This window comes from Aspergillus ruber (assembly GCF_000600275.1).
Source record: "Aspergillus ruber CBS 135680 unplaced genomic scaffold scaffold00007, whole genome shotgun sequence".
In the NCBI taxonomy this organism is placed as follows: domain Eukaryota; kingdom Fungi; phylum Ascomycota; class Eurotiomycetes; order Eurotiales; family Aspergillaceae; genus Aspergillus; species Aspergillus ruber.
The window spans coordinates 519,825-545,500 of NW_024467303.1; the positions used below are offsets into that span (position 1 = coordinate 519,825).

Here is a 25,676-nt window from a genome sequence, read left to right on the forward strand (position 1 = left end):
TCTCTCACGCATACAGAGAGCAAAGCTAAAACTCATTTGGACTTGAAAGCACGAAATTGGGACCACGATTCAAAATGCCGTCGCGGGAAGACTACTCTCCCCGAACCGCCGGGCAAACCCTCACTTATCTATGCAAAGGCTTTGGACATTCCGTATCTCGAGGCGTCTTTCAAAGGAGTGGATTCAAGGTCAAGTCCTCTCTTGGACTTTGTGGATACAGACGCTGGCGTGGCGGGGCTGGTTGAGGAAATTCAAGACCTGCCCACCGACCCACGATCGCTATACATTGATCTTGAAGGTATCAATCTTTCACGACATGGCAGCATTTAATTCTGCAAGTCCTTGTTCTTCCACTTGACAAGGCCTATTTGATCGATGTTCACACTCTCAATGAAAGGGCTTTCTTGCAGCCGGCTTCTAAAAACGGTCAAACTCTCCTAAATGTACTAGAATCATCCCAGATCCCCAAAGTCTTCTTCGATGTTCGCAATGACTCAGACGCCCTCTTCAGTCATTTCAACGTTGGACTTGTCGGAGTTATTGATCTTCAGTTGATGGAACTGGCAACTCGAAATTTCCCGAGGAGACACGCGCAGGACTGGCCAAATGCATCGAGAGAGATGCTCCTATGACGGCTCTCGAAATACGAACTTGGAAGGAATCAAAGGAGAAAGGGCTGGAACTTTTCGATCCAGGACGTGGAGGAACTTATGAGATATTCAACCTACGTCCGCTTCCTAACGAAGTCATCGGGTATTGTGTGCAGGATGTCCGTTTCCTGCCTAAGTTATGGCTCCATTATCATCGAAAAATGTCCCCAAAGTGGAAGAGAATGGTTGCGGCGGAGGCCACGAACAGAATAAAGCTCTCCCAAGCAGCCACCTATGATGCAAAGGGAAAGTGGAAAGCTCTAGCGCCGTGGGTTGGGCATGATTTAACGACTGCCTTATGATTTTGGGGATTTGTACCTGCTGCTTTGGTTGGAAAGATTTACCTTCAAAATCTTTATGCCTTTCATGCTCCTTGACTCCAGAGTTGCCTGCTGCGACCCAAACTAGCATCAGGCAAAATTGGTTGACGAAGTTTGACGAGTTCTTCCTAGCCTGTGATATAAATAATGCTCCTAAACATGAAGACGTGGAAGCTTGCTACCAGACGCCCAGTGCATGTGCCACCTACGTTTGATATTCTTAGTTTAGGATTGTGATATACGCTCACATATCAAGAACTCCGCGAAGTCATTCCTAGCATTAAATATGGCTCGAGAAACGAGTAGAGGATTTGGGAGAAGCAAAAGCTATTGTAAGGTCCAAATTTGTTCCTCAAATATGGATCTCGGCCCACAGCATGGCCGGCATCCCATATTAGCTGGGCATACATTCGGTACTGCGTTTGTCACCAGGTTGCCGAAAATCGTTGCGAAGAATGACAATGGAATGTTTCAAAATCCATCGGCTTCGACCATTGAAATATAACTAGTAACTTGCTAAGTATCACATAACAATAACTTGAAGTTGTGAGGTATTGGTGGCGTGAGAATGTTTGATGTCTTTCCAAAGACTGGCTTCTCAGGCACACTTATTGGAATGTTGTTTGCTTAAAAGTTCCCAGTGGAGGCTGGAATTTAGCTAGACAGGCAACTCTTACAGGCAAGTCACGCCACATTATGCCCCTTTTGATCTCTTCGAGGACCCGCACGCCTGTTACAATAAGTCAAATCGTGAGTTACATCGAACCCTTTTCCCGGGTCCTGAGCAAGTTTCACTCGGTAGTTTCGCTGTCGTCTTTAAAGCTCATTCCTACCCCCCGGCCCGCGGTCTCTCAAGGTCGCCAGGTTTTATTACAGATAACCCCACGGAATGCGGACTGGATGCACCTCCAGATCATCCAAGTTGGTATTCGCACCAGAGAGCGACCTTCGGACCGATGAATAACATGCCAGCATTGTCTTTGAGCACACACGGAGCTGTCTTCTGGTGCCGAAATGTACATCACTGAGACTCGGCGCTGGCAAATCGTGGTTGCCATCGACGGAAATTAATTCCCGAAACAGCCCAGCTAACGTAGGGCGGACCGACAGAACTGAATACGAGATGGCTTCGACCGGGTGTTATCCCGGCTTCTTATCCCGGCTTCGGGACCTTCCCTGGAGATACCGAATTGCTTACTCCGTCCGGCGAGGTGGTCATGCAAGTTAGCCATAGAAGTCAACCATATAGATGTGGCCCTTGTGGAAAACGAGGATGGAACCCAGAAAGTCTTACGTTAAGTAAATATTACAATTACATAAGCGGAGAGTGGGCCGGATAATCACATACCAGCAATCCAATATCCGGGGAAAACTGGGGCAGCCGGGGAAAAATGCAGCTGTCACTGCCATCCGTACACAATCGCTCACTCACTGACAGCCGAGCGTCCTCGTCCAAATCAACTGATTCGGAATGCCGGTGAGCCAATTTAGAAGGATCTTTTAAGTTAAATACGAGCAATTAATGTATCCTGTCGGCCGGCCCATGGGGTCTCCGTATTAACGGTTGGAAGGGCCAAGATCCCGAAACATCCCGAAGGATCCTGAAGCCCCGTGCATTCAAAAATTTGCCAAGCACTAGCACAATCTTTGCCATTGGTGCCGGTCTCCGTAAAACCTGTAACCTCTACCGACTACGGAGCTTCGCCGAGTTCGCCGAGTTGAAACCGGGGAGTCGGGGGGAGGGGGGAGTCTTCCATCTCCTTCGGTTCCTCGCGCTCGCGGGCTAACGGGGGTCCTGTAACTAGTCTGGGCCGTCACTTGGCGCTCGCTGAACACGGGAAAGACATACATCGGATTCTGACCTGAATAGGGTATATGGACGACATCAAGCCAGATCTGAACCCTTCTCCGCAAACAGACCCATTCTCCACCCAAAGCAGCACCTGACCGATCTTACTTGGTTGTTTAGACCAATAGGTTTGGTATAGGACACGGAACCTCTCCGGGCCCAAAGATCCCGGCTTGGATAGGCCGGACATTCGGCGGATTCGATTGGATCCGTGGCATGCGACTTCCGAAAATACTCCGGAGTACATATGTGGACCGGTTTCCTCGAAGCACTTTGCGGGGTCTGGGAGTGGAGACTGGGGATAGAGATGGGGTAGAGTAATTTCCGCAAAACATTTGGAATCGGCCCGTGGGGAGTATTTACATATAGTGTCCCGCTCACATTTTGACACTGGTTTTACCATATATGCCTTTTCCTTTCATTGCTTCCTTTCTTTTATTCGGGGTGTTAGTATATTTATATTTATTACTCTTGATGTCCTGACTGTATTATCGATTATCATCAGAGACCCAGTACTAGGTGACCATGAGTGATCCGGTGACCACCCGCGATGAGGGCGGCAAGGAGTTCTCTGCAGTGACGCTCTCCCCGGCCGAAGTTGAGCGCGAGATCGAAATCCAAGAGCAGCAAAGCCAACAGTACATGGCAAATGAATCAGCGTATGACCGGATAGCCTTTTCCCGAATCCCCTTCGGTGCGAGGAACACGCGAGCCCTGGTCATTACCCTGGGCACCTTCGCGGCGTTCAGCGGAATGCTGAGCGGCCTGGACCAGTCCGTGATATCGGGTGCTCTTCCCGGAATCAGGAAGCATTTCATCGGCAGCGGCGAATGGGCAAGCATGGACGATCCAAAATTGGCGAACGATATTTCCCTCATCTCCTCGTTGATGCCCTTGGGTGCAATGGCCGGTGCTTTGATGATGATGCCGCTCAACCACTTCCTCGGCCGCCGGAACTCGATTATCGTCTCGTGCATGTGGTACTCTCTGGGAGGCGGTCTCTGCGCTGGAGCACGGAGCGTGGGGATGTTGTTTGCCGGGCGTTTTATTCTCGGTATTGGCGTTGGTATCGAGGGTGGTTGTGTTGGTATCTATATTTCTGAATGTGTGCCGCCGGAGCTTCGCGGTAATCTGGTGTCCATCTATCAGCTGATGATCGCTTTTGGTGAGGTCATTGGCTATGCCACGGGTGCCATTTTCTTTGATGTTCCCTCGGGCAGCTGGCGCTGGATGCTGGGTTCGTCCGTCTTGTTCTCGACAATTCTGTGGATTGGAATGTGCTTCCTGCCGGAGTCACCGCGCTGGCTCGTATCCAAGGGCAAGAACGGTCGTGCATGGCAAGTGTGGAAGTCGCTGCGTGAAGTAACCGAACCTAAGAATATGGAGGAGTATCTCGCCATGGAGATCACGGTCAAGAATGAGGTTGAACGGTCAAATAATGTGGCATGGTGGCGGCAGTACATGGAGGTGTGCCTCATCCCGCGCAACCGCCGCGCCCTCATCTACGCCTCTGCCATGATTTTCTTCGGCCAGATGACCGGTATCAATGCAGTCATGTACAACATGTCGAACCTGATGGCTAAAATGAACTTCGATGATCGTGAGTCCGTGCTCATGTCGATGGTCGGTGGCGGCGCCTTGTTTTTGGGTACTATCCCCGCGGTATTCACTATGGACAAATTCGGCCGCCGGGTGTGGGCACAGAACATCCTCGTCTTCATCGTGGGCCTGGTCCTTGTCGGCGTGGGCTACCTATACACCAACAAAGGCGACGCCTTCTTCCAGGCAAACAAGGACACCGCGCTGGGCCTTTTCTTCTCCGGAATGATTCTCTACATGAGCTTCTTCGGCGCATACTCGTGTCTAACTTGGGTCATCCCCGCAGAGAGCTTCGACTTCAACACCCGCAGCCAGGGCATGGCCATCTGCTCCACCTTCCTGTATCTCTGGTCATTCATCGTAACCTACAACTTCGACCGCATGCAAGCGGCCATGACCTACACGGGCCTGACGATCGGGTTCTTTGGCGGTCTGGCACTTCTCGGTTTCTTCTACCAGCTTTTCTTCATGCCTGAGACTAAAGACAAGACGCTTGAGGAGATTGACGAGCTGTTTTTGATGCCGACGCGAAAGCTTGTCGGGCTCAACATGCGTAACATGGTTAACCACTGGCGCTGGATTTGTGGAGGAATGCATCCTGTGGAATCGCGTGAGGCCCGAACAGGTAATGCTGTCTCTGGTGATGCAGAGAAGCATGAAGTCTCGGAAGCTCGATTGGAAACGCTTTGAGAGGGGAAAGTCTTGGTAAAGGGTGGACTTTGCATAAACGGGGGGATTAGTTTGGATTATTCACGACCATGATATGTACGCATGCAGATAAATAATATTCTCGATATCTAAAGACAAAACATTTGAATGAACAGCTACCATGAGATAGCTTTGTTGATTTAAACCAGTAAATTGTTTTCTATGCGTTGGATGACCACGAAAGGCATGCCATTACGCCGTTGCGTTATAACTCGGATGTTAGTAGCCACATGACAGCCATCCTGGTCAATAGTCTGCTGGCTAGGTTCGAAGGCCCTCTAATTCTGTATATGAAGGAGAATCCACCAATAAGACCACCAGTCTATGTGTTTCGAATACAGTCATCTACTTCGATGCCTTGTTGTGATAATAGAACACAGTGATAAGATGACATGTATGCTATACTGCATCATAGCCCAGATTGCACGTGATAGACAATGCGCCAATAAAGACACTTGAATGAATACAATAGACTAATAAAGCGTGTTAATAAACATAGTTCATAGATACTATGGTCTTGAAGGAGCGCCAGGAAAAATCTTTGTTTAACTTCTAAAGGTCCTTATTGAGGTGCTTCTCATTCCGACCCAGAACAAAGTCAACGGTATTGCGCAAGAACTGTGCTATTTCCTGCGTTTTTCCAGCTGTGTAGTCCTCCGAATTCTTTACTGTCACAGACTCATAATGCACTTCACCTTCATTTAGATCTGACCAGTGAACCTCTATCCTGCATTGGATTATGTCACAATAGCAATGGCAACAAACAAGTGCTGCAACTCTGCACCTCTTTATGAATATTCCTAATATCCTGCAACATGAGAGACGCAACACAGCGTACCGGCTCTCATTTTTGCACATAGTATTTATCTAAGTGCAACTAGCCTGCAAGCACAGGCACGAGTGACAAAATCAGGGTTAGATGTTGGTGGACAGTCCGGTCTGGACTTCTACAATGTAAAGGAGAAGTCAATCTTCGGCATAGAAGCCGAGAGTCAAAGATGACACCGGACGTGCAAGTCTAGAATTCATCGTGCTCTCCAGCGTGGCCAGTTACAAAGTATCTATCCAAGGCCCGGAAAACAGCCTGACAACTCTCGTCGATGAGAAATTCGGGAGCTCCAGAAGAGCTGGAGCGTGAGGTAATCGGTGGACTTTTTGACGAGGGCGGTAATTTCGTTGACATCCTTCATAGGAAGAGAAGTAGGTTACATTTTGCTTAATTCAGGCAAGGAGGAAGTATTGTTCGTCGGAGTGGGAAGTACGAATGAAGGAAGGTGTGATGACCGCTTCCACAGGCATATGGTTATTTCAACACACTATAAGTTACCATGGCAGCACAGGATAGGCAAGAAAGGTCTTTCGATACAAATATGAGGACCTGTTACATTTAAGTGACCGCAGTAGCTGAAGATATATTCACAACCCTGTACCTGGGAAACCTCTTTTATACTCAAGGTCCCTAACGGGCTCGTTTTTGTTGAAATTCAATTGATGCTAATACATAAGTCGTAAGCACGCTAAAATTTGAACGCCATCAGGTGCGACTTGCATACATTGATCCGGCAATGTACAAACCTTATTGGAAATGGGAATATAGATCCAAATCCAAATGGTACCCCATATAACAGCTCTCACTCCTCCGTAAGCGTCCACAAACTCGCACTCGGCTCTCTCCACGCCCGCGGTCTCTCAGAGTGACATCTGCGATGATGCTTCCTCCCCCCCGGTACATGCCCGTATCCATATCCATACCCGTATCCGTATCCACCATTTCCCATCTGTGATTTATTGACCGCTACAGTCGGCCGGTATACGGTAAGCGGTATTGACGGTACCGCGTAGGAGACCATAGTATTCTCCCCGGTAGCAGTTCTGACTGTGCTCGTCGTAGGTAGAACGAAAAGCGATCGCGCTTTGTCCAGAGGTGGTCGAGCGACTTGCTGTGAAGACGTAGCGCTCGTTGTATCGGTATTGAGAGTCGCATTGGTCACAGGGATGGGACCCTTTGGGGTAAACCAGAATCGCTGCGCGAAGGAGTATCTAGGACGGACGATTCCCGCAGAGGCAGCATCGTCTTGATCGCTGAGGTCTGTTGTGCCCAGGGGGACTGCGAATTGGTGGTAGTTCAAAGGTGCATGAGGGGCTTGTGGCGTTGCTGGTACTGCGACTGGGACTTGGACTGGGCCTTGGAAAATAGGAGTATAGTATCGCGGAGTTGAGTTTGCTGGTGAGCCACAGTAGGGCCATGTATGGCGGCGTCGATGGTGGAAGTGAGGCATGTCAAGATATTGGAATTCAAAAGCTATGCAGGGAAATAATCAGGGCAAGAGAGCGATTAAAACAATCCTCCATTTACCAAGCCAGAACCAAAATCTCCCGAAATGTCTTTCGGTAACCCGCAATCATGATGAAGCTAGAGTGAAACCAAACCCGAAACGGATAACAGATCCAAGTGCCGTTCTGGAGCTAGGTCGGCAACTTGGAGCAGGATATGCCAGATATAATATAGGCGAAACAGTATCCCCAGCCAGCGCCCGATCTAGTCATAAGACCTGCACGTGCAAGGCGCACGCGTTGGTGCCCGGGTGACTTGAAAGGCATCTCAGTAACGAACAGGCGATCTAACAAATTTCGATCTGACGAATATCATTCCTCTCGATTAAAATGCATTCTGTAGTGAATGCTACTGAGATCCATAACTCCGATCACCCGGGGAGGATAGTGCCCTGGACCGAGTCAGTGCATGAGGGATATATACCCCCGAGTGGACAGCGAATAATGGCGGAGGGTGGGATCTGGATCAGCCGGTGTTGGCAATTGGCTTCATAAGTGACTTTGAGTATCAGCAGAGTCGATAGTGTAGGATAGTTGAAAGAGCAATGCGATGGATATAGTGATCGTATCAGACTGCTGCTCCCCGCGTCCGGGGATTCCTATGGTCAGCGGACGAGGAATTTATGGCTATTACATCACTTCTGAAGGCTTTCTTGCAGAAATAGATCAAGTCGACATCACAAGGCTCTGATGGATATTGAATGCTGTCGAAGTGGCGTATAGTGTTCAGTGTATACGGTAACAAACATTCGAGGGACTGTATTTCAATGAAAACAGTCACGTGGTCTAATGGTTATGATATCTCGTTCACAACTTGAACTTTGATCCGAGATGGTTCCCGGTTCGATCCCGGGCGTGACTACTTTTCTTTATTTTTATCTTATTTTTAACTGCATTGTATTTGCATTCCACAATAAATAGAGAATTGAGCGATTAATTGAACTACATGTACAGAAACTGAACCAAGAAAACACAGTCGAAACCAAGGTTCAGTCCACTGTTTACTTAAACAACTCTGCCTCAGGCTGCAACGATCAGGGGCTAAAGTGTATCCACCACTTGTCGAGATCGCATCCTCTTTCGCAAACCATCTCTACGACACTCTATACAAGTGCGTATCTACCTAACTCCCGGTAGTCCGGAGTGTATTCTCAACATGGAGACCGTTCCCTTCACGCTCGACCTCCCAACATGCCTATGCACGGCATTCGCACTGTCCATGATGCCAATTGCCTACTTCTTCAGCACGGCCTTGATCCCCTCCACCGAGAAGCGCAATCGCTTCCTCTTCTTCTGGCATGCCTACGATGCCCTCACTCACCTCTTCGTCGAAGGCTCCTTCCTCTACGAATGCTTCACTAGCTACGTCTCCGTCCCCGCCGGCCTCAACCGTGAACCCTTCTTCCTCGGCATAAAGGACCGCGTCTACGGCGCTGCATACGGTACTGGTCCCAGCGCGCGCCTGTGGCAAGAATATGCAAAGGCGGATTTCCGCTGGGCGACCGCGGATGCTAATGTGGTTGCGCTGGAGCTTCTGACGGTTTTCCTGGGCGGGCCTGCTGCTATTTACATTTGCTATCTGTTGTGGAAGTCGTCGAGTAGCCGAACCACGGCTTCGTCGCGTGGTGCGGCCAAGGCGAAGCTGTGGCTTGTTGCACCGGCGTTGGCGACTGCTGAATTGTATGGGGGCTGGATGACGTTTGCGCCGGAATGGCTTACGGGCAGCGCGCAGTTGGAGACCGGGAATGCGGTTTATTTGTGGTTCTATTTGTTCTTCTTCAACACGCTGTGGGTGTGGATTCCGGGTTGGATTTTGTGGGAATCTGCTAAGGAGCTTCGCGCTGCGTTTGTGACTGCCGAAACTGACGAGCGCAAGAGCCAGTAATGATGGAACGAGATACAGGATATCTGAGCATAACTTGGACATAATTGGGATACTTATTGAGGACGTGGCTTGCGTTGAATGGGTATCGTCATGTGTGACTTCACTCAGTCATTCCGTGATGTCTCCATGCGACGCGACCAGGTAATGACGAATGAACTTTTTTTTCTACCATGAATAATCTTGCTGTCTAGCGATTCGTACTCGTTTAGTAGATCGTGGGCTTTGCAATCAGCCAAAAAGAAAAAATGTGCCTTACTGCGCCACCGTACTAAAACTTTCGGCATGGCGATGGCGGATGATCGCGGGGGCGGCTTATGATATAAAGATCGCCTCCCTCTTCTTTCATGCACCTCACTTTTATCCTACTGTCCTGCTCAACAGCAATTGCATTCTGTACTGCATACACTACTGTATCTATAATGTCTTACAACGCCTACCCTCCTCACCGTGAGTTCATCATCAACTTACAAAATCCATGACACTAACAATGCCAGAACCGTACGGCCATCCTCCGCCGCAGGGCTACCCCGGTCAACCCCCCTATCCCCAGCAACAGCCTGGTTTCGGCAGCCCCCCTCCACAGGGCTACTATCCCCCGCCGCAGGGCCAATTCGGCCACCCTCCTCCCCAAGCCGGCTACGGCGCACCACCACCACAAGCACCCTACCCCCCAGGTCCCGGCTTCCACGGCCCCTCGCCACAGCCTCCATTTGGTGGTCCCGGATATCCTCAACATGGAGGACCAGGACCAGTCCCAGGACCCTACGGCGCACCACCCGCCCCAGCCGGACCAAGCCACTTCGCGCCGCCCCCAATGCCCCACGGTCCCCCCGCGATGCCGTCACTCGGCTACAGCCCGGGCCAAATGGCCCCCGGCGACTTCCGCCAACAAGCAGATCTCCTCCGCAAATCGATGAAGGGCTTCGGAACCGATGAAAAGACACTCATCCAGGTCCTCGCGAAGCTCGACCCATTGCAATCTGCCGCTGTCCGCTCGACATACTCATCGCACATCAAGCGCGATCTGCACAAAGACGTCAAGTCCGAGACAAGCAGCTACCTCCGCCAGGGCCTGCTCGCCATCATCGACGGACCGCTCATGCACGATGTCGCGCTCGCAAGGGAAGCAGTCGAGGGTATCGGCACAAAAGAATGGCTCCTCAACGACGTCCTCCTAAGCCGTTCGAACGCAGACCTTAACGCCATTAAAACAGCCTACGAACACACATACCGCCGCTCCCTACAAAAGGACGTAGAAGGTGATCTGTCCTTCAAGACTGCAACGCTCTTCGCGAATGTTCTCCGCGCAAACCGCCACGAGGAATCCACCCCAATTAACCCGCAACTCGTGCACGACGAAGCAAAAACCATTCACAACGCCACTTCCGCGCGCATAGTCAACAACGTCGATGAAGTCTGTGGTATTTTCGCACGGTCATCAGACAACGAGATCCGGGCGATCAACCGCGCCTTTACAGACCGGTACCACACCTCTCTCGAGAAACACCTCGAGAGCCAGTTCTCAGGACACATGAAAGACGCATTGCTGCACATGCTGCAGACCGCGCTGGACCCTGCTATGCGCGCCGCAGACCTTATGGAAGATTGCATGAAGGGCATGGGCACCAAGGACGAGAAGTTGGTTGTGAGGGCTGTGAGGGTGCATTGGAATCGGGCGCATTTGGACCAGGTCAAGGGTGCTTATCGGCTTAAGTATAAGACGGAGTTGGCTGCTAGAGTGCGCGGGGAGACGAGTGGGGACTATGGAAGGTTGATGGTTGCGTTGGTTGAGTAGGCTTTGTTATTATTATTATTCGATGGTTCTGGTGGTTATTGTTATTTTTACAACTTGTATTTATGGGTCGGTTTTCTGTTTGTCTTCGTGATACCATGGCAGTTACGGTTTATTATGAAGAATGATTACTGTTTTTATTTCGTTGAAGTATCATTTCGTATAATATCGTATCATATAAATAATCATAACTCATCATTTACGGGGTATGCAAGCACAAACAAACATAACATCACCCAACCCCCCCAATATCAAATGACTAAACAATCTCCCCCAAAACCCTAACATGGCTTCCCGGAAACAACCCCGTAATCCCCGCATAACACCCCCAAAACCAATCATCATTAATATTCTCCCCCTCCGTGATCTCCGCGCCCCGCGGAAACATCAGTTCGTCTTCGACGCCGTCCTCAGGATACCATGACCACAGCGCTTGGGCGATGACGCCCACACCGCCGTCTGGTGGGAAGCGGCGTGTTGGGGTTAATGGGGATGGGGGTGCGGGTGCGTTTTCGGGAGCGTTGGGGTTCGTCCATGGTGTCCGCGTGCGAGAGGCCTTTTTGCGGCGTTCGGGGCCTTCTTTCCAGCTCCAGTCTCCGGTTCCGACTTCTGGGATTGGAGTGGCATTTCCAGCAGAAGCAGCAGCCGCAGATGCGTGTGCCGAAGACACAGACGAAGCTGATGCTTGATTAACATGTTCATCCTGTAACGCCCATCCACCGACAAGATTCCGCACAACAACTCTCCTCTGACCCTCGTCGTGCTCTTCAAAGCCTACAACAACCATCCGATGACCCTTGACACATCTTCGCCAGCCATTATGGCAATTGTCTTTACTAATTTTGCCCGTCACACCGAGTTTCAGGTAGCAGTTTGCGCAGATGTCGTAGTCGCCGTCGTTGCAGATGAGGCAGTGGAAGCGGGTGGTCGAGGCTGGGATGGGGTGTGTACAGATGTCGCAGTTTGTGGCGAAGGAAAGGATTTTAAAGGTTTCATCCGAGGTTCCTGTATCGGAGATGCGACATATTGGTAGAAGGGCGTGGGTGCAGCATTTTCCTTGGTTAACGCATGTATTGCAAAAGCCCCAGTCTCCTTCGTTACATTCGTCGCATTTCCAGAAGGTTTCGTTGGCTTCTGAGTTGCAGATGCTGCAGAAAAGGCCGGTTTGTAGTCTGTGCGCGGGATCGTCGCTAGCTATTTGTCTGTCGTCAGAATTTGTGGCCCGACGGAGTCTTGAAGAGGAGCGCTGGTATTTTGACGATGTAAAAATGTGGGGAGTTTCGATTTCCGGAATTGGCTCGTTGTTGGACATTGCAAGGATTCTTTCGAAGTTGGTTTGTGCTGATAGGCTAAACCCGGCCCAGTTTTGGCAGCCTCGGCCCGTGCGATAGCAGCGGAGACAGAGGTGGTAGTCTCCGTCATTGCACTTAGTACAAGTTTTGTGGAGTTCATATTGGATGTCCGGTTTCCCGCATCCATTACAAATAATCGAAGGCTCAACGTAAAAGGGCGGAGCAGCATTCGATCGGGAGGACGCTCTGGGGCGACTGTGGTTTACTGACCCATTGACATGAGAAGCCACAGATACAGCGGACTGGGAAGGAGTCTGTGGTGCGTTTGATAGTGGAGATGCAACCGTGGGCGAGTTCGTCAAACGAGTTACTGAAGAACCACGTTCTCTGGTCCCTTGAGTCCATACATGTGGTGACCCTCGTCCAGACTCCGTTGCGCGTCTTCTTCTTGTCGACGGCTCTGGCGTCCTCGTGGACACCTGGGATGCACGGGGTCGTTCGGATGTCATGTCACTGGACGATCTTGAAGCTGGTCGTAAATTCGCCTCGGACGAAGATGCTGGATGAGCGGAACTAGGCGACGTTCTGCGACGACCGCTCCCTTGTTCAGACGCACCTCTCTGGTGGGTCGACGGCCCTGGGCGAGTAACAAGAGGATCAAGCAAGTATGGCCTGGACACTGGAGGGCCTCTCGAGGAGTCGCGCGGTGGTGGTCCAGTTGTAGGCCGTTGTACTGAATGCGACCTAGCACGAGGACGGCCGGACGACTGCGATGCTTCCCTCTCTTGTCGCTGTCGTGAGCGAGAGCGTAGTCTGTGTCTCCGACGATATGCGTCGGCAATACGCTCGCTCAGCTCCTCCTCCTGCCCGGGCCCAAGGTTATCCAGATCAATATCGTCCAGCAATCCCTCCTCCAATATCTGTCGCAGGATCTCTTCCTCCATAGTCTCAGCATCCGATAGACTTAGTAGAGACCTCAGACTAGACTGGTGCTCAATCCGTCTAGAGTGCTCTGCTGCTTCTGCTGTTTGTCGAGCCGCGCGCTCATGAGCCTGTCGCCGTGTTGACCGATCATCATCCCGCCGCCGCCGCGAACGACCATCATCCCTTCGCGAATCGGGATCTGACCGCTCCGCACGACGAGCTCTTGACGACTGCGGCGCCCGATGACGTTGTTCTCTCGTCCGTGACCGCCCTTCCTGAAGACTCAGCTGCCGCACCTCATCCAACACTCGTCCATCCTCCTCATCGTCCTCCTCCGTATCATCCCTAGGAAACACCGAATCCCCCGGTTTATACTTCTGCGCAATTTCCTCCTTCTCCCTCGCAGACTTCTCCTGGCTAGGATTCGACGCCAGAACTATATCCAGCAGCGTAGTCACAGTGGCGTTGGGCCGGGTTTCACGAACGGCGGCGCGACATGACGGACAGGTGAATTTCGGGACGGATCTAGATGACCGGCGTCGGGTACCTTGAACGAAGAACCATTCTTTCAGACATGAACCACAGAAGGTGTGAAGGCAGTCGAGGAGAGTGAGAGGTTGGTACAGCAGTTCCGTACAGATCTGGACCAAGCGGGGGAGTTAGCGATCGCTGTGATTCTCGGATAGATTGTAGGCACTTACCGAGCAAGTGAGTTCGTTTTCGAGGTCCCCCAAACCGGGGCCTGCGTGTGCTTCACCCGACATGAGGCATTCGAGAGATCATGAACCGTGGTTGAGGTTGAGATCAAGCTGTGTCGAAAACCATGGACGAAGCGCTGGTGGCGGGCAGAACTGAAACCGGAATGGATGAGTAAGCATATAGAAACCGACTACAAAGGGAAAAGAAAGAACAGCATCTATTATATTTAGAAGGAAAGTGATGTTAAAAGAGAATAGAAAAAGTAGATTTAATAATTAGTACATATATATTGAACGACTAACACTAGCAAGAAAGGGCCCGGTTATTGACTACATCCTGTCCTTAAGTCCTTAACAATAACATGCATACTGCATCCTCGTGCAAATACCTTATGATCTCCCGATCGACCAGCGGCTCTACAGAATAAGCCATAGGTAGGTAGGTAGCATATCAATTCTATCTACTCTAATGCCTTTTTACACGCCGGGCAGAAACGCTGCTTTATCCAACGTTGCCCATGTCACGGAGAGAAGACGGGCTATATACAATTTCTCCCCCAAGAGGAACTACCGTCCATGATGCCCATGCAATTTGTCTTTTATATGCCCCAAGGCCCCACCGTGCTTGTGCTCGGAGGACTTGTCTTTCTTATCGTCTGAGTCTTTCTTCTGATCCTTGGATTTGTCGGTTTTATCTTTACCGGACTTCGTACCGGCGCCATCTGATATCTGTCAGTCCGATGAAGGCTCAGAATGATAATAAACCAGCACATACCGTTCTTTGCCTCTTCATCAAAGTTATATTTCGTCGTTGGGGCCGGTGACTGGGGCCCTTCAAGTGCCTCCTTGCTCACTTTGGGATGCTTGGATCCGCCATTGCCAACGCCATTGCTTGATTCGGCATCTCCGGATTGCTGCTCAGACTCTTCCTTTCCTTCGTTGTTGTGCTCGTCGTTGCTCTCTTCATGCTCCTTCATTTTTTCTTTCCCATCGTCGTTTTCTCGTTCATAATCGCGTTCCTGGCTCTTGTTTCGGTTGCTCTCTTCGCTGCTGTTTTGACTGTCTCTGCCCCCTTCCTTCTTGCTCTGGATATTGTTCTTTGCCTCGCTGTTATTCTGGGTGTAATCGGTATGCGTGGTCTGTGTCAGGTCGGAACTCTGGGCTTGAACACCCTCGTCGCGTGGACTCATTTCTGCTGTAATGAGAGGTGTAGTCGGACTTTGTGGTAGTATGTGACTTGGCAATGGCTTTTGTACTTGGCTTTTGTACTTGGCTCTTGTTAGAGCATTTTGCATCCCATACCCCCAGGGGTAGATATATATATTACCTTTATGATGCAAATGATTATCCGTAAACTGGTTTTGACAAGGGTTAGAGTGATGACATCACATCAGGAAAAACCGAGATGATCAAGAGTTATGACGTTACTAGAGAGAAAATGTAGTTACATTTAGACTGGTTTAATACGAGGTATGTATGCAACCAGACAGTATTACTCGGTTTGTGGAAGATGACTGTCCCGAGCGCAGAGCAAGTTGATGTTATGAGATGAACACCTAGTCTAACCATTATGCAGACATAATGGTAGACCATGTCTTCAGTCCCTAGCGGTAGTTGCTCTTGCACCATCATTCCCAGACTTCCAGATATCGCGATACCGAATCCTTGTATGTTATGCCGATAACTCGTGGACCAAATCCCTATCATCGGACGTCTGCGCCCATTCCCTACCGAGCTTTTTACCGCATACGCCAAACTGTCTCTCATTACACCCGATTGCGTGTCAGACCTATTCTGCTGCTGAGAGCTCAAGCCCCGAGGCCTTCGTGTCATTAGATGATGCATAGCAAGCAAGCCCAGGCACGAGACCTTGTGCAGGGACACGGTCATTGTCAGGAAGCTTTCCGAAAATCTCCAGGCATAGAGATCCTTGACTATGCACTGGATTCGGCTGGATGTGTCAGACATGAAATCTTCCTCGTAGTAAACGGCGCTCTCGTAGACCTGGCATGGCAGCAAACAAGATCAACAGGAGATTTGCAAAGATAAGGGAAAGGACGTGCTAGATCCATGAGGATTGATGTGACTGAGCATGCCTGCAAATGGGGTGGTTTAGTGTATCAACCCGCTGGCAAGATAACACGTTGTCAATATCTGTTGCTACTTGCAGTTTTTCTAGAAGCAATATCTTCCAAGAACCCATAAGAAATATGTTGTACTCTTGACGGACTCAAGCATAAAAATCTATTGGCAGACTGCTCGACAACACTACTTTGAAAAGAGGAAAAAAAAAAAAAAAGGGGAAGGATGCTTGCTGAGAATTGGATATATTTATATATCTTTATAGTGTGCTATGGGGTTGAAGCAGAATAAGCAAACTCGCCCCCGACTGCCTCGTCATATCGTCACACCTCTCGCTCGCCTAGGGTGGCCGAGTATTGCAATTACACCCTAAGCTCCCTATAAGCTTCCGTGATGCGTTCGAGCTCATTATTCTTCCAGACATCGGCTTCCAAATGAGTCCCATTAAGTTGGAATACCATGTTCGTTGGTCCATGACTATATGTTGGCAAGTCAAGTTTAAACCAGCAGCTATATGCATGGATTAGCTACCCGCCGTCGTAGAAATACAAGCTCAAAACATTCCCTAAAGTCTCATAAGGAGGATAATGGAAAAGTGCCAACTGACACTGTTATGGGGTGATCGTATGATCCCTCGGGATATGACTTGACACTATGGCCTGCGTGGAGTGCAAAGGGGAGGTATAGACGAGCCATATAAAAATCCAACCATTCTCTTGTCCCTGTGCCTTCTTACTTTCTTTTCTTTAGCTATTCCTTCGTGTATGATAGACACTATTAAGTTGAGATGATCTAATCGTGATCCCTAACAGTTATAACTAGAACAGGCATAAGTAACCAATAAACATCTACAAATCTGAGTCGGCGAGACATATATCACATTACAGCCTAAATGTAGTTAATTTAGCGAGAATTGTAAGAATGCGGATATCATGCTGATATTCACATCCTATCCGCGTGAATTTGGATTTAGATGTGGACACCAAAACAGTATACGTGGATGCGGATATGCCACAGCCTACCCACCTGATCAAGCCAGTCGGTAGTACTGGTTAGTAACCACGATAAATATGGACATGCACTGTTTTTTTTCTTCCTAGCGTAATTCAGGGGTCGTTAAGGATCCTCTGAATCCGTCGAAGATGGCCGGTAAAAGGTACCCGAATGCGTGACCCTTCCAGAGAGAAAGTTATGGCGCCAGCTCAAACCCTCCCTCTTGCCCCACCGCGCTCACCATATGAAATTGCCCTGCGGGAGGCTGGTGAAGACATCCAAATTGCAGCCAAGCCTCGTGCGTGTTTCCAATGCTATGGAAATCCCGCGAGATTCAGCAATCGGCATCTCAAGCAGTACTCCTGCTACAAGGGTCTGTTACGACACTTTTGAGACGTGCATCTAGACGATCGTCACTGTAGCTACTACAACGAATCGCTGGACGAGATGTATTGGCGAAGACGCACCGTAGACAAGCATCGCTTGAGTATCAGATACCTTGGGGACTACCCTCGTGATCTTCTTTGAGTATATTCACAGGCATTACTTTTATACAGCAGTATAATTACAATAGATAGGGCATGAAGAGGCCAGTCTAAGCATGCCTGTAGAAATGAAATCTCCAATAATAATAGACAGCTTTCCAGACTGAGGTCTGCTTACTATTTTACCGTCCTCTGTTAAAGAGATTTTTATAATGAGTCAGCTTATGCTGATTATTTTCTGACGCCTCGCTGGAGAGTATCTGGTGTTCTACTAGAAGAGACCCCACACTCTCCAAACATCCATAGCGGGATCAGTTTTGATTGACGGAGACTAATCTCGGCTTTCGGATGCTAACGTTGGATCATTTGCAATGGATCTCTTGACCTCACATTTTGAGAAGGCGAAGCGGCAAGGCAATAAGAGCCTGGACAGAACAGGGAGCAGATGTTTTGTTGCCATAGTAAGCACACTCCTCAAACAAAGACGATATTTGAGATAGCGCCAACATGTCTCAGATCTATGACACAACCAGGGTGTCTGAAGATACGTGATGGTAGCTTAGGGATTGAGGGTACGAAAGTGTGGGCTCGAATTACGTTTGAATTTGGCTATCATGAAGCCGAGTCAGCTCAATAACACAGGTTGAGAATAAAAGACTCAGCTTTGGGAGGCGGGCAAATTCGTTCTTTGACTATCTTTAAATGAACATCGCAGTACGTATATTTGCTAAATCCGGCTGCTCTAATGCCTAGATGGCAGACCCAATCAAATATGACTTTGCGTGCCCCTCTGTAGTATCAAATCTGGATAGTTTCCTTTTGAACAGATTGATAGTAAAAGACAGGGTCTACCCACCAAGGAAAAGGGAAACTCTTGCATGAACAAGACAACTTATTTAACTAGTCAATAAAGAGTGCAGATAAGTGGTTATGTGGATTGCGGTTCACCAAGTTGAACAAATTTGTGAAGAGAAGCAGAAGCCCAAAACTTTCTACGGTTGCTTCGGCTTTTCACTAGCCATCAAGTGATACAGTTGAGCGGTCAGAATATTTTAAATGCAATTACCACCGCAACTAAATTGACTTACGGACCAAGCTGATAAGAAAGCCATCCTATGATAACCCCATTCCACGAAAGTGTCCGAGATTAGAAAGCGATTTGTCACCAATCCAAGACCGGAACGACAGGTAGGTAGGAGTCAACCTCTCGGTCTGGAGAAATATGTCGCATAAAATGCATAATTACTCAACCACGACCGTGCTTGAATTATGATCCAGTGGTGATGGCCTCAAGATAGTTCAAAACCTACTCAAGGGGACTGTATTACCACACATTAATTATGTATAATACACACAAGATCACCCAGGCCATGCCGACAAGCAACAAACAGACTCCAGGACAACACCCCTCTCCGGCCTCCAAGTCGGCAGCGTCGACTGGAGTTAGCTATTAATTTTACTGTGGTCAATCCCCAAAGCCTTCTTCTCTTTCGGGAAACGCACTTCGTCAATTACAATTGCCAGCCTAGCATCAGCACCATCACGGCAATGGCCAATTTCACAGTGGTGCTTCTACCAGTGTGGTTTGACCACGCTGCAGACGAGGTGCAGTGGAGCTTGCCACCCGCTGACGCAGTCACATTCGTTGCGGTTGAAATCGTATCCAGGATGGAGTCGCAGTCGAGGGGGAGGTCGGAGTCTACGGTGAAATAGCCAGTGAGGTTATGGAGATTGGGAAGTTCAACACTAGCATATGGGCAGTTAGCAGGATGGACTCAATGGCGGGAAGGAATCATTGACTTAAAAAAAAAAATTACCTCGAAATATTTCCTCTCAATAGAATATCATTAACGGCATCAAAGGGAAGGTTAACAGCTAAGGGCTTGAAAGTGGTGAGTAAAAGACTTGTTTCACTCATTTTGCGGAGATTTGGCATGGCGAAGCTAGCATCGTCAATTAGTTGTGGGTTCGCAATGGCAGCAAAAACGGCTTTTACCCTCCAATATCACCGGTGAAGATCATATCGCGCACTATACTAGTCAGACGTGGGAAGGTGAGGTTGATTGTCGGTCCTCCGCTTGAGGAAAACTCGAGATTGTATATGCCCGATCCGTCTCCCATCCTTGTGAGGGCGGGCACTTCGAGACTGGGTAAACCACTGTCAATAATTGAATCATGCACGCCTGGGACCTCGAGAGCCGAGCACACCTCGATATCCTTCCCTGCAGTGATACAGAGCCCGCGGATTCCAATGAAAGAAGCGAAATGTCTAGTGAGCTTGCTGGCGAGTTGTCTGGACCGCACAGATCCATGTTGCAAATTAGGAGCCTCTCGCTCACATCACGCAATGCGTCGAGGCGTAGGCTGCTCTGGATCATTAGCGCCTCCAAATTGCAACCTCGAAGGAAATAACAGAGGGAGACAGGTAGTAATAGTGCACGTACGTCGATATATTCCCAGTGATGGTGATATACTTCCCCGTTTCCAACGACCTAAAATCAGCCTCATGCACGTAATTGACGTGCAATTCCCAGCCCTGCGTCTTCAATTTGGGCATCGAAATATTTCTCAGCGTAGGAAGACCATTGAGGTACATTGATGAGCCTAGCTCCTCTAGATCTGGAAGGTCAATCGTCGCCGGCGAGGGTCTGGTGTCGTAGTAATCTAGATTATGTTCCCACTGCAGCGAACCGGTGATATTTCGCACTTTTGGGAGATAGAACGAGCTGTCGGTGTAGTTGTATGCCATCACGATAGTCCCGTTTACTGTTGTGCAGTGGTCTGCGATTTCGTCCAGCCCTGATTGACTTTCAACGTAATACATATAGCCATATGTTCCCAAGGGCGGGTTGCACCATTCGGTGGTGGCTGTAAGTTGTCAGCTGCGTCGGCGAGATAAGCCGGGAGAAGAGTTAGAAGTGGTCGTAGGAATCATACCAACCGGGAGCACTCCAGCTGCCAAGGCAAGCAAGCTCCAGCTGTAGAGGGAATGCATGATGACCTTCAAGATCTTCAATGGGATATAGAGTCGATCACGATAAAAAGGGAAAGAAGATATTAAATACAGAGGGCGGCCAAAGCGCTCCTGGTTTGCCTCGGCAAGTGTGCCGTGACTTGGGTGGCTTACTGGGCCAGTCAGGGACTCAGGGCCGTGTGCCCTCAGTGCCCCAAACCTCAAGGGCGACTAAGTCCCAATTCAGGGACCAAGCGTGCAGAGTCTAACCCAAAGAGCCCCTAGGCGGGTGTGCCCGACTCATCCAGAGATTGAACCTAGCCAGCTTTGTCTAACCATTGGTGGGCGGTCTCTCCACAGCTGCATTGAAATTTTGAACCTGAGGCCCGAGGGGCCCAAGAAGCGCCCAGGCTGCGCTAAAAGAAACCGCCACCTGACTCCTTCGTCGCCCTATCAGTCTCTCCAATGATTCTCCCGCCAAGCGGACCCGCAGCGGTTACCATTCCACTATCAAAACCCGATAAAGGCAGCTCTGACTAGGCACTGGCGGAGATATAAAAATGGCATTCACTCACCATACTGCAATCTTAAATAACAAAGTTGATAGGAAAGACGAGCAGCCCAATACGTGCAAACTTTGTCCTGTTACTAGACCTGGCTTTGGGCCGGGTCTGGGCCAGAAATCCGGCTCGTGAAATGCCCATTTGGCTCCCGAATTGAATAGCTAATGATAACTTGCTGACTTAGCTCGATAAAATACTATTGTTTTGCATACCATTTCTTAACTAGGCTGTTAACACCAAGTTTAAAATCCCCTTTGATTGCAGAAATACATATTCATTATATACAGCACTCATGTACTCGATTTACTGATGTGACGGTTAGCAAGCGGCTACTTTGGTGGCCGTTTTGGCAGTCCTGCTAACCAACTCCCCGTCTTGGCATCAGGGGAACGTATTCCCACGGCGACAGCCTTTCCCTCCACGCCAGGCCTCTTGACGCTAGTCTCAAATGGGACTTTCGTTGCTATCTTGTTATCATCTATCAAAACGCTCTTGCTGCAGTTCTCATTCCACCACCTGTGTCCACAGGGTCGGGAGTTTGCTCGTTTGGTGGAGGCTTCCAGAGCAGTGGAGATTGCTTGTGAGGTTGACCGCAAGTTCATCCAGTTGGGCCGGAGAAGGTGGGAAGGGAAGGTGGAGATCACATTGTTCTGACGCTCTCTCCTTGAATTGCTTTTTAGAAACGCTCCTCATTGTGAGTAGACCAGCGGAAGGGTGGGATGTCTTTGGGAGGACATTGAGTATCCCAGCTAATGGTTGATATAACGGGTTCGTGATCCGCTAAGGGAGGGAAGTCTGTAGCCACCTCTGATGATATGCCATGTGCTAGCATTGAGTCATTGGCCCATGCCAGGTCGATCATGTTTTGTCCTCGTGTTGATGAGTGGTCTCGGTCGTTTGGGCGGTCGCTTCGGGGTGGTGGGCTCTCGGGGGGAAGCGGTAGGGGACTCGTGTATGCCCGGGGCTTCCCCCATATTGACCTCAGACATAGGACTGGCGATAGCGATGTTTGTACTCGGTGGTTAGCGTGGGATTCGTGAACAGGTAGATACTCACGAATTTGGCGCTGCGGGTGTGTCGGGGTGCGGGTGGTTCTGGACAGATCACCAACGACGCCGTGTTCCTGGCACTGTGGGCGGCTCGGATAGAATGGTATTACAACAATCAAATCAAAGCAAGGCGAATGACTCTAGAGATTAGAACACAGATCTTGCGGAACAAGTGTACAGAAATACCACACCAATCAACTTCGTTACATCGGTCCACTTCATCGGCAGATCAGTGGATATTAATTCTTCTCTGCTCACTCGCACATTTACCTTGCTCATGCCCGGGTTCTGTCCGCCTATGTCAACGCCCCTATCCCCAGCATGTTCCGCTGCTGTTTGAGGACATGCATGTCGAAACCTAGATGGTAGATAATAGACTGGCCGTGACTAATGTAGCTTACTCGATAAGAATCTCTTTTAATACGAGATATGGAGGGCGAGGAAGTTGCTTGCTACGGAATTATTGCATTAGCCTTATGTGATAAAGCGGCGGAAAGTCATATCCTTGAACACGGTCAGCGCGAGACTTGGGTTGATTGGGCGTGGACCAGTCATAATAGCACTGGGCGTGCGCAAACATTCTGTATAACCTCAAGCACTGCAAGAAGTCGACCACAAGGCGGAAGCAGATATTGCGCTTATAGTACTGTATGTTGTGGGTCCAAACAAGTTTATGCGACCCACCACCAGGCACAGATGCACTTAGAACTAATCACCATGATCCACTGCTGAGGCACTTGTCACGGAGTATGGGCATTCACCAACAACGCCAGATGTTTGTATACTTTGGCCTGTTTGAGTATAGGGCAGGAGCCCCCTTCGCACACTAGATAGCGCAGCGCTGGCAGGCCCAGCTTCTTTCTTTCCTTCTCCATGTTAGTATTTCGACAGAGAGTCTACCAATGAATTTATATTGTTCGAGCCTGTCACAGCTGAGCCCGTGACACCTTGCCCTTTTTTTTTTTTTTTTTTTTTTTTTTTTTTTTTTTTTGATAAGGATCGATCGGATAAATGGTTGGCCCGAGTAGCAAGGCCAGGAGATTCTTATAGTCGACGTGTGCACACATATTGTAGATTAAGCACTCAATCAGCTGTGTACGCGCACGTACGTTCGTTGAGCAATATACATTTTTCGTCAAGTTAGTCCTCTTCATATAGACCTCGTTAGTCCGGAATAATCGACTCCCGATTTCCCTTTTGAGCTACGATCCGAAAGACCCTGCTTCAGTTTGCTTTGTTGATGATAGCAGTGTTTCCTCTTTTCGTCTTTTTTCTTCCTTCCTCATGTTAATTATTCTCGTCGATAGCTACCTAGGTAGAATCCATGAGTTGGATGTTCCATTATCCTAGTAGAGCGCCGTGACATATACTAGTTTAGATAGGGATATCTATTACAAGACACTGAGGCGTTGAGCCGTCACAGTCATCAAGGTACTCTAGGGACCCTGTAGCTACTACTTTTAAAGCGTCATCATCACCCTATACCATTGCAATATTTCCATCTCCTTCAAGTCTCACTCATTCAGTTGATCAATTACTCGATCAAAATGGCCATCCTAAGCACAGTCTCTCCCCAATCATTCACAATCACAATCACCAAAACTCATCAAGAAATCCAAATCCAGATTCCCAACCTGCATCCTCCCCACACTACCGTTGGAGATCGTTGAAATGATTTGCGACGGGCTCAGTACTCGCGACCTTGCCTTGTTAATGGGAACATATCGCGACGCGTACTGGTTAACAATACACCGCTTCGCGCAGTGATATACCGAAATCTACATAGATTTTCGCAGGCGTAATTCGATAATATTCATGCTATTTCCCCGAATAAGGTGACGAGGGAGTATGTGCATCAATTGGTGATTATGACTCGCAAGCCGTATTTGGGGAGCAGTGTGAATTGGGAGTGGAGCATGGCCAAGCATGTGAAGAAAGCGATGGATATGGCTGTTATTAAACGGTTCAGAGATGGTTTGGTGTTGAGGTTGGTGAATTGTCGGTCGTTTATTATTTCGCCGGTTGGGAATGCACATACAGAAGAAGAGCAAGATAGACAGTTCAATCTTGATGATGCGGCTTGTATCCTGCTGGATATAATCGCAGATGCCTCCTTACCTATCAAGATTCTCTGGTACGGGGCAGAATTGAATTACACATCCGACATAATGAATATATACCGATTACCCAAAGCCCTTTTTAGCAACCCCGGATTCAGAGCCGGATGGAGCGCTCTCAAGAATCTGCATCTGGAACACGAACCCACGCCATCAAATTCTTCATTCCTCATGGCTGTGATTCTGCACGCTCCGAACACACGCAAGCTGTATCCCAGTCTTGGACTGAAGGATTTGGCTGTCGAATTCTTCTCCCAACTTAGCAGATCAAGCAATCTGCCGAGTAACCTGGAACGAGTGACGTTATCATTCACGGCCATCAAAGCAGATGATCTCATAACCATCTTGTATCAATCCCGACATAGTCTCCGATGACTGATTCTAAACGGCGTCATCGATTTATCAGTTGGGTGACTTACATTCCTTAGCAAAACGCAAAGCCTGTTTTCGGCACTTGAAACAACCGCGCTGAACATGCTCTAGTGTGAAGGCTACATTATCCTTTTCACTACTATCAAGGGTTATCCATCTGAACTAAAACAGATGTTTAAGCTACAGGCTTGCAATTATCCTACCTTAAGAGGGGACTGGGACTGGGAAGACGTATATTATTGCGATTACTTATACAGGGCTTGACATGGGGACGGCGTTGGATGTGTTATTGAAGGCGTATGAGGAATTGGGTGGGATGGAATTGATACTGATATACCCTATTGAGTGTTCTGTAATGGTTGAATAAAGCGAATGGAATGTTCTATGATAATAAGGCTAGTAGATAAATTGAACGTTGCGAGACAGTAAAATATTGGGTTGAGTATCTTCGCTGATTAAAGTTAGCCCAGAAACGAGAAATACATGTTGAGCAATACCACAAAGCAAATAGCGAAGTACGACTAAATCTGGCGACTCAGAGAGCCGACTTAGAAAGGCGAACCATTTTTCATCATATCTTCTTCCCACCAATCACAATCATGGGTTTTGTCCCAGTCATCGTAATATCAGTCATCATACTCATGAATATCGAAATCGCCTTCGAAAGGATCGTAGAAGTCGTCGTCGATATTGGGATCAACTACGTCCCATGGCCCCAAAACCTCATCGTTAGCTTTCCCATTGTAATTCGCACTTTGTGAAACTTGATTCTATCCTTTGTCGCATCTTGTACCTTTACCTTCCATGCATCACTGAGCCTACCATTATAAATGCCATATAACCCGGGCAAAAAAGCAACATCCCCAGCACAGTATTGTATGATTATAGGTGCGAGAGGACGGTCATCGGAAATCCCATATCGATCGCCTCTGAAAAATCGAGCAGTCCTTTCTTTCTATTGCTTCCATTCCACTTTTCTGGCGATAGAGATTGGACTATCGTTCTCAATAC

At 48.9% G+C, this 25,676-nt stretch overlaps 11 protein-coding genes and 1 non-coding gene across 12 annotated transcripts; 5 read left to right on the plus strand and 7 right to left on the minus strand.

Moving 5' to 3' along the window:
* Nucleotides 1-74: 74 nt before the first annotated feature.
* On the plus strand, nt 75-2,205 carry EURHEDRAFT_529683 (uncharacterized protein; the record flags this gene model as incomplete). The annotated part of the gene is made up of 4 exons (XM_040787119.1): nt 75-188; nt 324-536; nt 587-913; nt 1,913-2,205. 4 exons carry the CDS (start codon nt 75-77, stop codon nt 1,928-1,930), a joined length of 672 nt encoding a protein of 223 aa, XP_040640546.1. The 3' UTR covers nt 1,931-2,205.
* A 641-nt stretch (nt 2,206-2,846) lies between these two features.
* Nucleotides 2,847-3,249, minus strand: EURHEDRAFT_341182 (uncharacterized protein). Its single transcript, XM_040778404.1, has one exon. It carries the CDS (start codon nt 3,152-3,154, stop codon nt 2,936-2,938), a length of 219 nt encoding a protein of 72 aa, XP_040640547.1. The 5' UTR covers nt 3,155-3,249; the 3' UTR covers nt 2,847-2,935.
* Nucleotides 3,250-3,461: 212 nt separating this feature from the next.
* EURHEDRAFT_452171 (general substrate transporter) lies at nt 3,462-5,108 on the plus strand (the record flags this gene model as incomplete). Its single annotated transcript, XM_040784014.1, has 1 exon — nt 3,462-5,108. The coding sequence occupies one exon, from the start codon at nt 3,462-3,464 to the stop codon at nt 5,106-5,108; it is 1,647 nt and encodes a 548-aa protein (XP_040640548.1).
* Nucleotides 5,109-6,522: 1,414 nt separating this feature from the next.
* EURHEDRAFT_341190 (uncharacterized protein) lies at nt 6,523-7,597 on the minus strand. Its single transcript, XM_040778405.1, has 2 exons — nt 6,680-7,597; nt 6,523-6,620 (listed from the first exon to the last, which is right to left on the minus strand). Exon 1 carries the CDS (start codon nt 7,403-7,405, stop codon nt 6,758-6,760), a length of 648 nt encoding a protein of 215 aa, XP_040640549.1. The 5' UTR covers nt 7,406-7,597; the 3' UTR covers nt 6,523-6,620; nt 6,680-6,757.
* A 638-nt stretch (nt 7,598-8,235) lies between these two features.
* EURHEDRAFT_t57 lies at nt 8,236-8,322 on the plus strand. The gene has a single exon. It is a non-coding gene; the product is annotated as a tRNA-Val (tRNA).
* Nucleotides 8,323-8,616: 294 nt separating this feature from the next.
* Nucleotides 8,617-11,140, plus strand: EURHEDRAFT_514096 (Annexin; the record flags this gene model as incomplete). Its single annotated transcript, XM_040786237.1, has 3 exons — nt 8,617-9,341; nt 9,671-9,792; nt 9,840-11,140. The coding sequence occupies 3 exons, from the start codon at nt 8,617-8,619 to the stop codon at nt 11,138-11,140; spliced, it is 2,148 nt and encodes a 715-aa protein (XP_040640550.1).
* Nucleotides 11,141-11,396: 256 nt separating this feature from the next.
* Nucleotides 11,397-14,117, minus strand: EURHEDRAFT_452075 (SH3 domain protein; the record flags this gene model as incomplete). The annotated part of the gene is made up of 2 exons (XM_040784003.1): nt 11,397-13,994; nt 14,055-14,117. 2 exons carry the CDS (start codon nt 14,115-14,117, stop codon nt 11,397-11,399), a joined length of 2,661 nt encoding a protein of 886 aa, XP_040640551.1.
* A 404-nt stretch (nt 14,118-14,521) lies between these two features.
* EURHEDRAFT_410662 (uncharacterized protein) lies at nt 14,522-15,324 on the minus strand. The gene is made up of 2 exons (XM_040781412.1): nt 14,827-15,324; nt 14,522-14,773 (listed from the first exon to the last, which is right to left on the minus strand). The coding sequence occupies exons 1-2, from the start codon at nt 15,239-15,241 to the stop codon at nt 14,619-14,621; spliced, it is 570 nt and encodes a 189-aa protein (XP_040640552.1). The 5' UTR covers nt 15,242-15,324; the 3' UTR covers nt 14,522-14,618.
* Nucleotides 15,289-16,108, minus strand: EURHEDRAFT_341239 (uncharacterized protein). The gene has a single exon (XM_040778406.1). It carries the CDS (start codon nt 16,017-16,019, stop codon nt 15,468-15,470), a length of 552 nt encoding a protein of 183 aa, XP_040640553.1. The 5' UTR covers nt 16,020-16,108; the 3' UTR covers nt 15,289-15,467.
* A 2,776-nt stretch (nt 16,109-18,884) lies between these two features.
* Nucleotides 18,885-20,637, minus strand: EURHEDRAFT_410663 (uncharacterized protein). Its single transcript, XM_040781413.1, has 6 exons — nt 20,549-20,637; nt 20,056-20,479; nt 19,820-19,975; nt 19,608-19,757; nt 19,429-19,554; nt 18,885-19,357 (listed from the first exon to the last, which is right to left on the minus strand). The coding sequence occupies exons 1-6, from the start codon at nt 20,604-20,606 to the stop codon at nt 19,123-19,125; spliced, it is 1,149 nt and encodes a 382-aa protein (XP_040640554.1). The 5' UTR covers nt 20,607-20,637; the 3' UTR covers nt 18,885-19,122.
* A 737-nt stretch (nt 20,638-21,374) lies between these two features.
* EURHEDRAFT_410667 (uncharacterized protein) lies at nt 21,375-22,164 on the minus strand. Its single transcript, XM_040781414.1, has one exon. It carries the CDS (start codon nt 21,987-21,989, stop codon nt 21,804-21,806), a length of 186 nt encoding a protein of 61 aa, XP_040640555.1. The 5' UTR covers nt 21,990-22,164; the 3' UTR covers nt 21,375-21,803.
* Nucleotides 22,165-23,847: 1,683 nt separating this feature from the next.
* On the plus strand, nt 23,848-24,668 carry EURHEDRAFT_514098 (uncharacterized protein; the record flags this gene model as incomplete). Its single annotated transcript, XM_040786238.1, has 2 exons — nt 23,848-23,939; nt 24,020-24,668. The coding sequence occupies 2 exons, from the start codon at nt 23,848-23,850 to the stop codon at nt 24,666-24,668; spliced, it is 741 nt and encodes a 246-aa protein (XP_040640556.1).
* Between the last annotated feature and the right edge of the window lie 1,008 nt (nt 24,669-25,676).

Bases quoted from the DNA above. Each gene is read 5' to 3' on its own strand.
- EURHEDRAFT_341182 (XM_040778404.1), bottom strand. From the start codon at position 3,154: ATGTTTTGCGGAAATTACTCTACCCCATCTCTATCCCCAGTCTCCACT.
- EURHEDRAFT_341190 (XM_040778405.1), bottom strand. From the start codon at position 7,405: ATGCCTCACTTCCACCATCGACGCCGCCATACATGGCCCTACTGTGGC.
- EURHEDRAFT_410662 (XM_040781412.1), bottom strand. From the start codon at position 15,241: ATGAGTCCACGCGACGAGGGTGTTCAAGCCCAGAGTTCCGACCTGACA. The intron at 14,774-14,826 runs GTATGTGCTGGT...GACAGATATCAG, and splicing joins TGATGAAGAGGCAAAGAACG to ATGGCGCCGGTACGAAGTCC.
- EURHEDRAFT_341239 (XM_040778406.1), bottom strand. From the start codon at position 16,019: ATGTCTGACACATCCAGCCGAATCCAGTGCATAGTCAAGGATCTCTAT.
- EURHEDRAFT_410663 (XM_040781413.1), bottom strand. From the start codon at position 20,606: ATGCATTCCCTCTACAGCTGGAGCTTGCTTGCCTTGGCAGCTGGAGTG. The intron at 20,480-20,548 runs GTATGATTCCTA...GACAACTTACAG, and splicing joins AGCTGGAGTGCTCCCGGTTG to CCACCACCGAATGGTGCAAC. The intron at 19,555-19,607 runs GTAAAAGCCGTT...TGACGATGCTAG, and splicing joins TTCACCGGTGATATTGGAGG to CTTCGCCATGCCAAATCTCC.
- EURHEDRAFT_410667 (XM_040781414.1), bottom strand. From the start codon at position 21,989: ATGATCGACCTGGCATGGGCCAATGACTCAATGCTAGCACATGGCATA.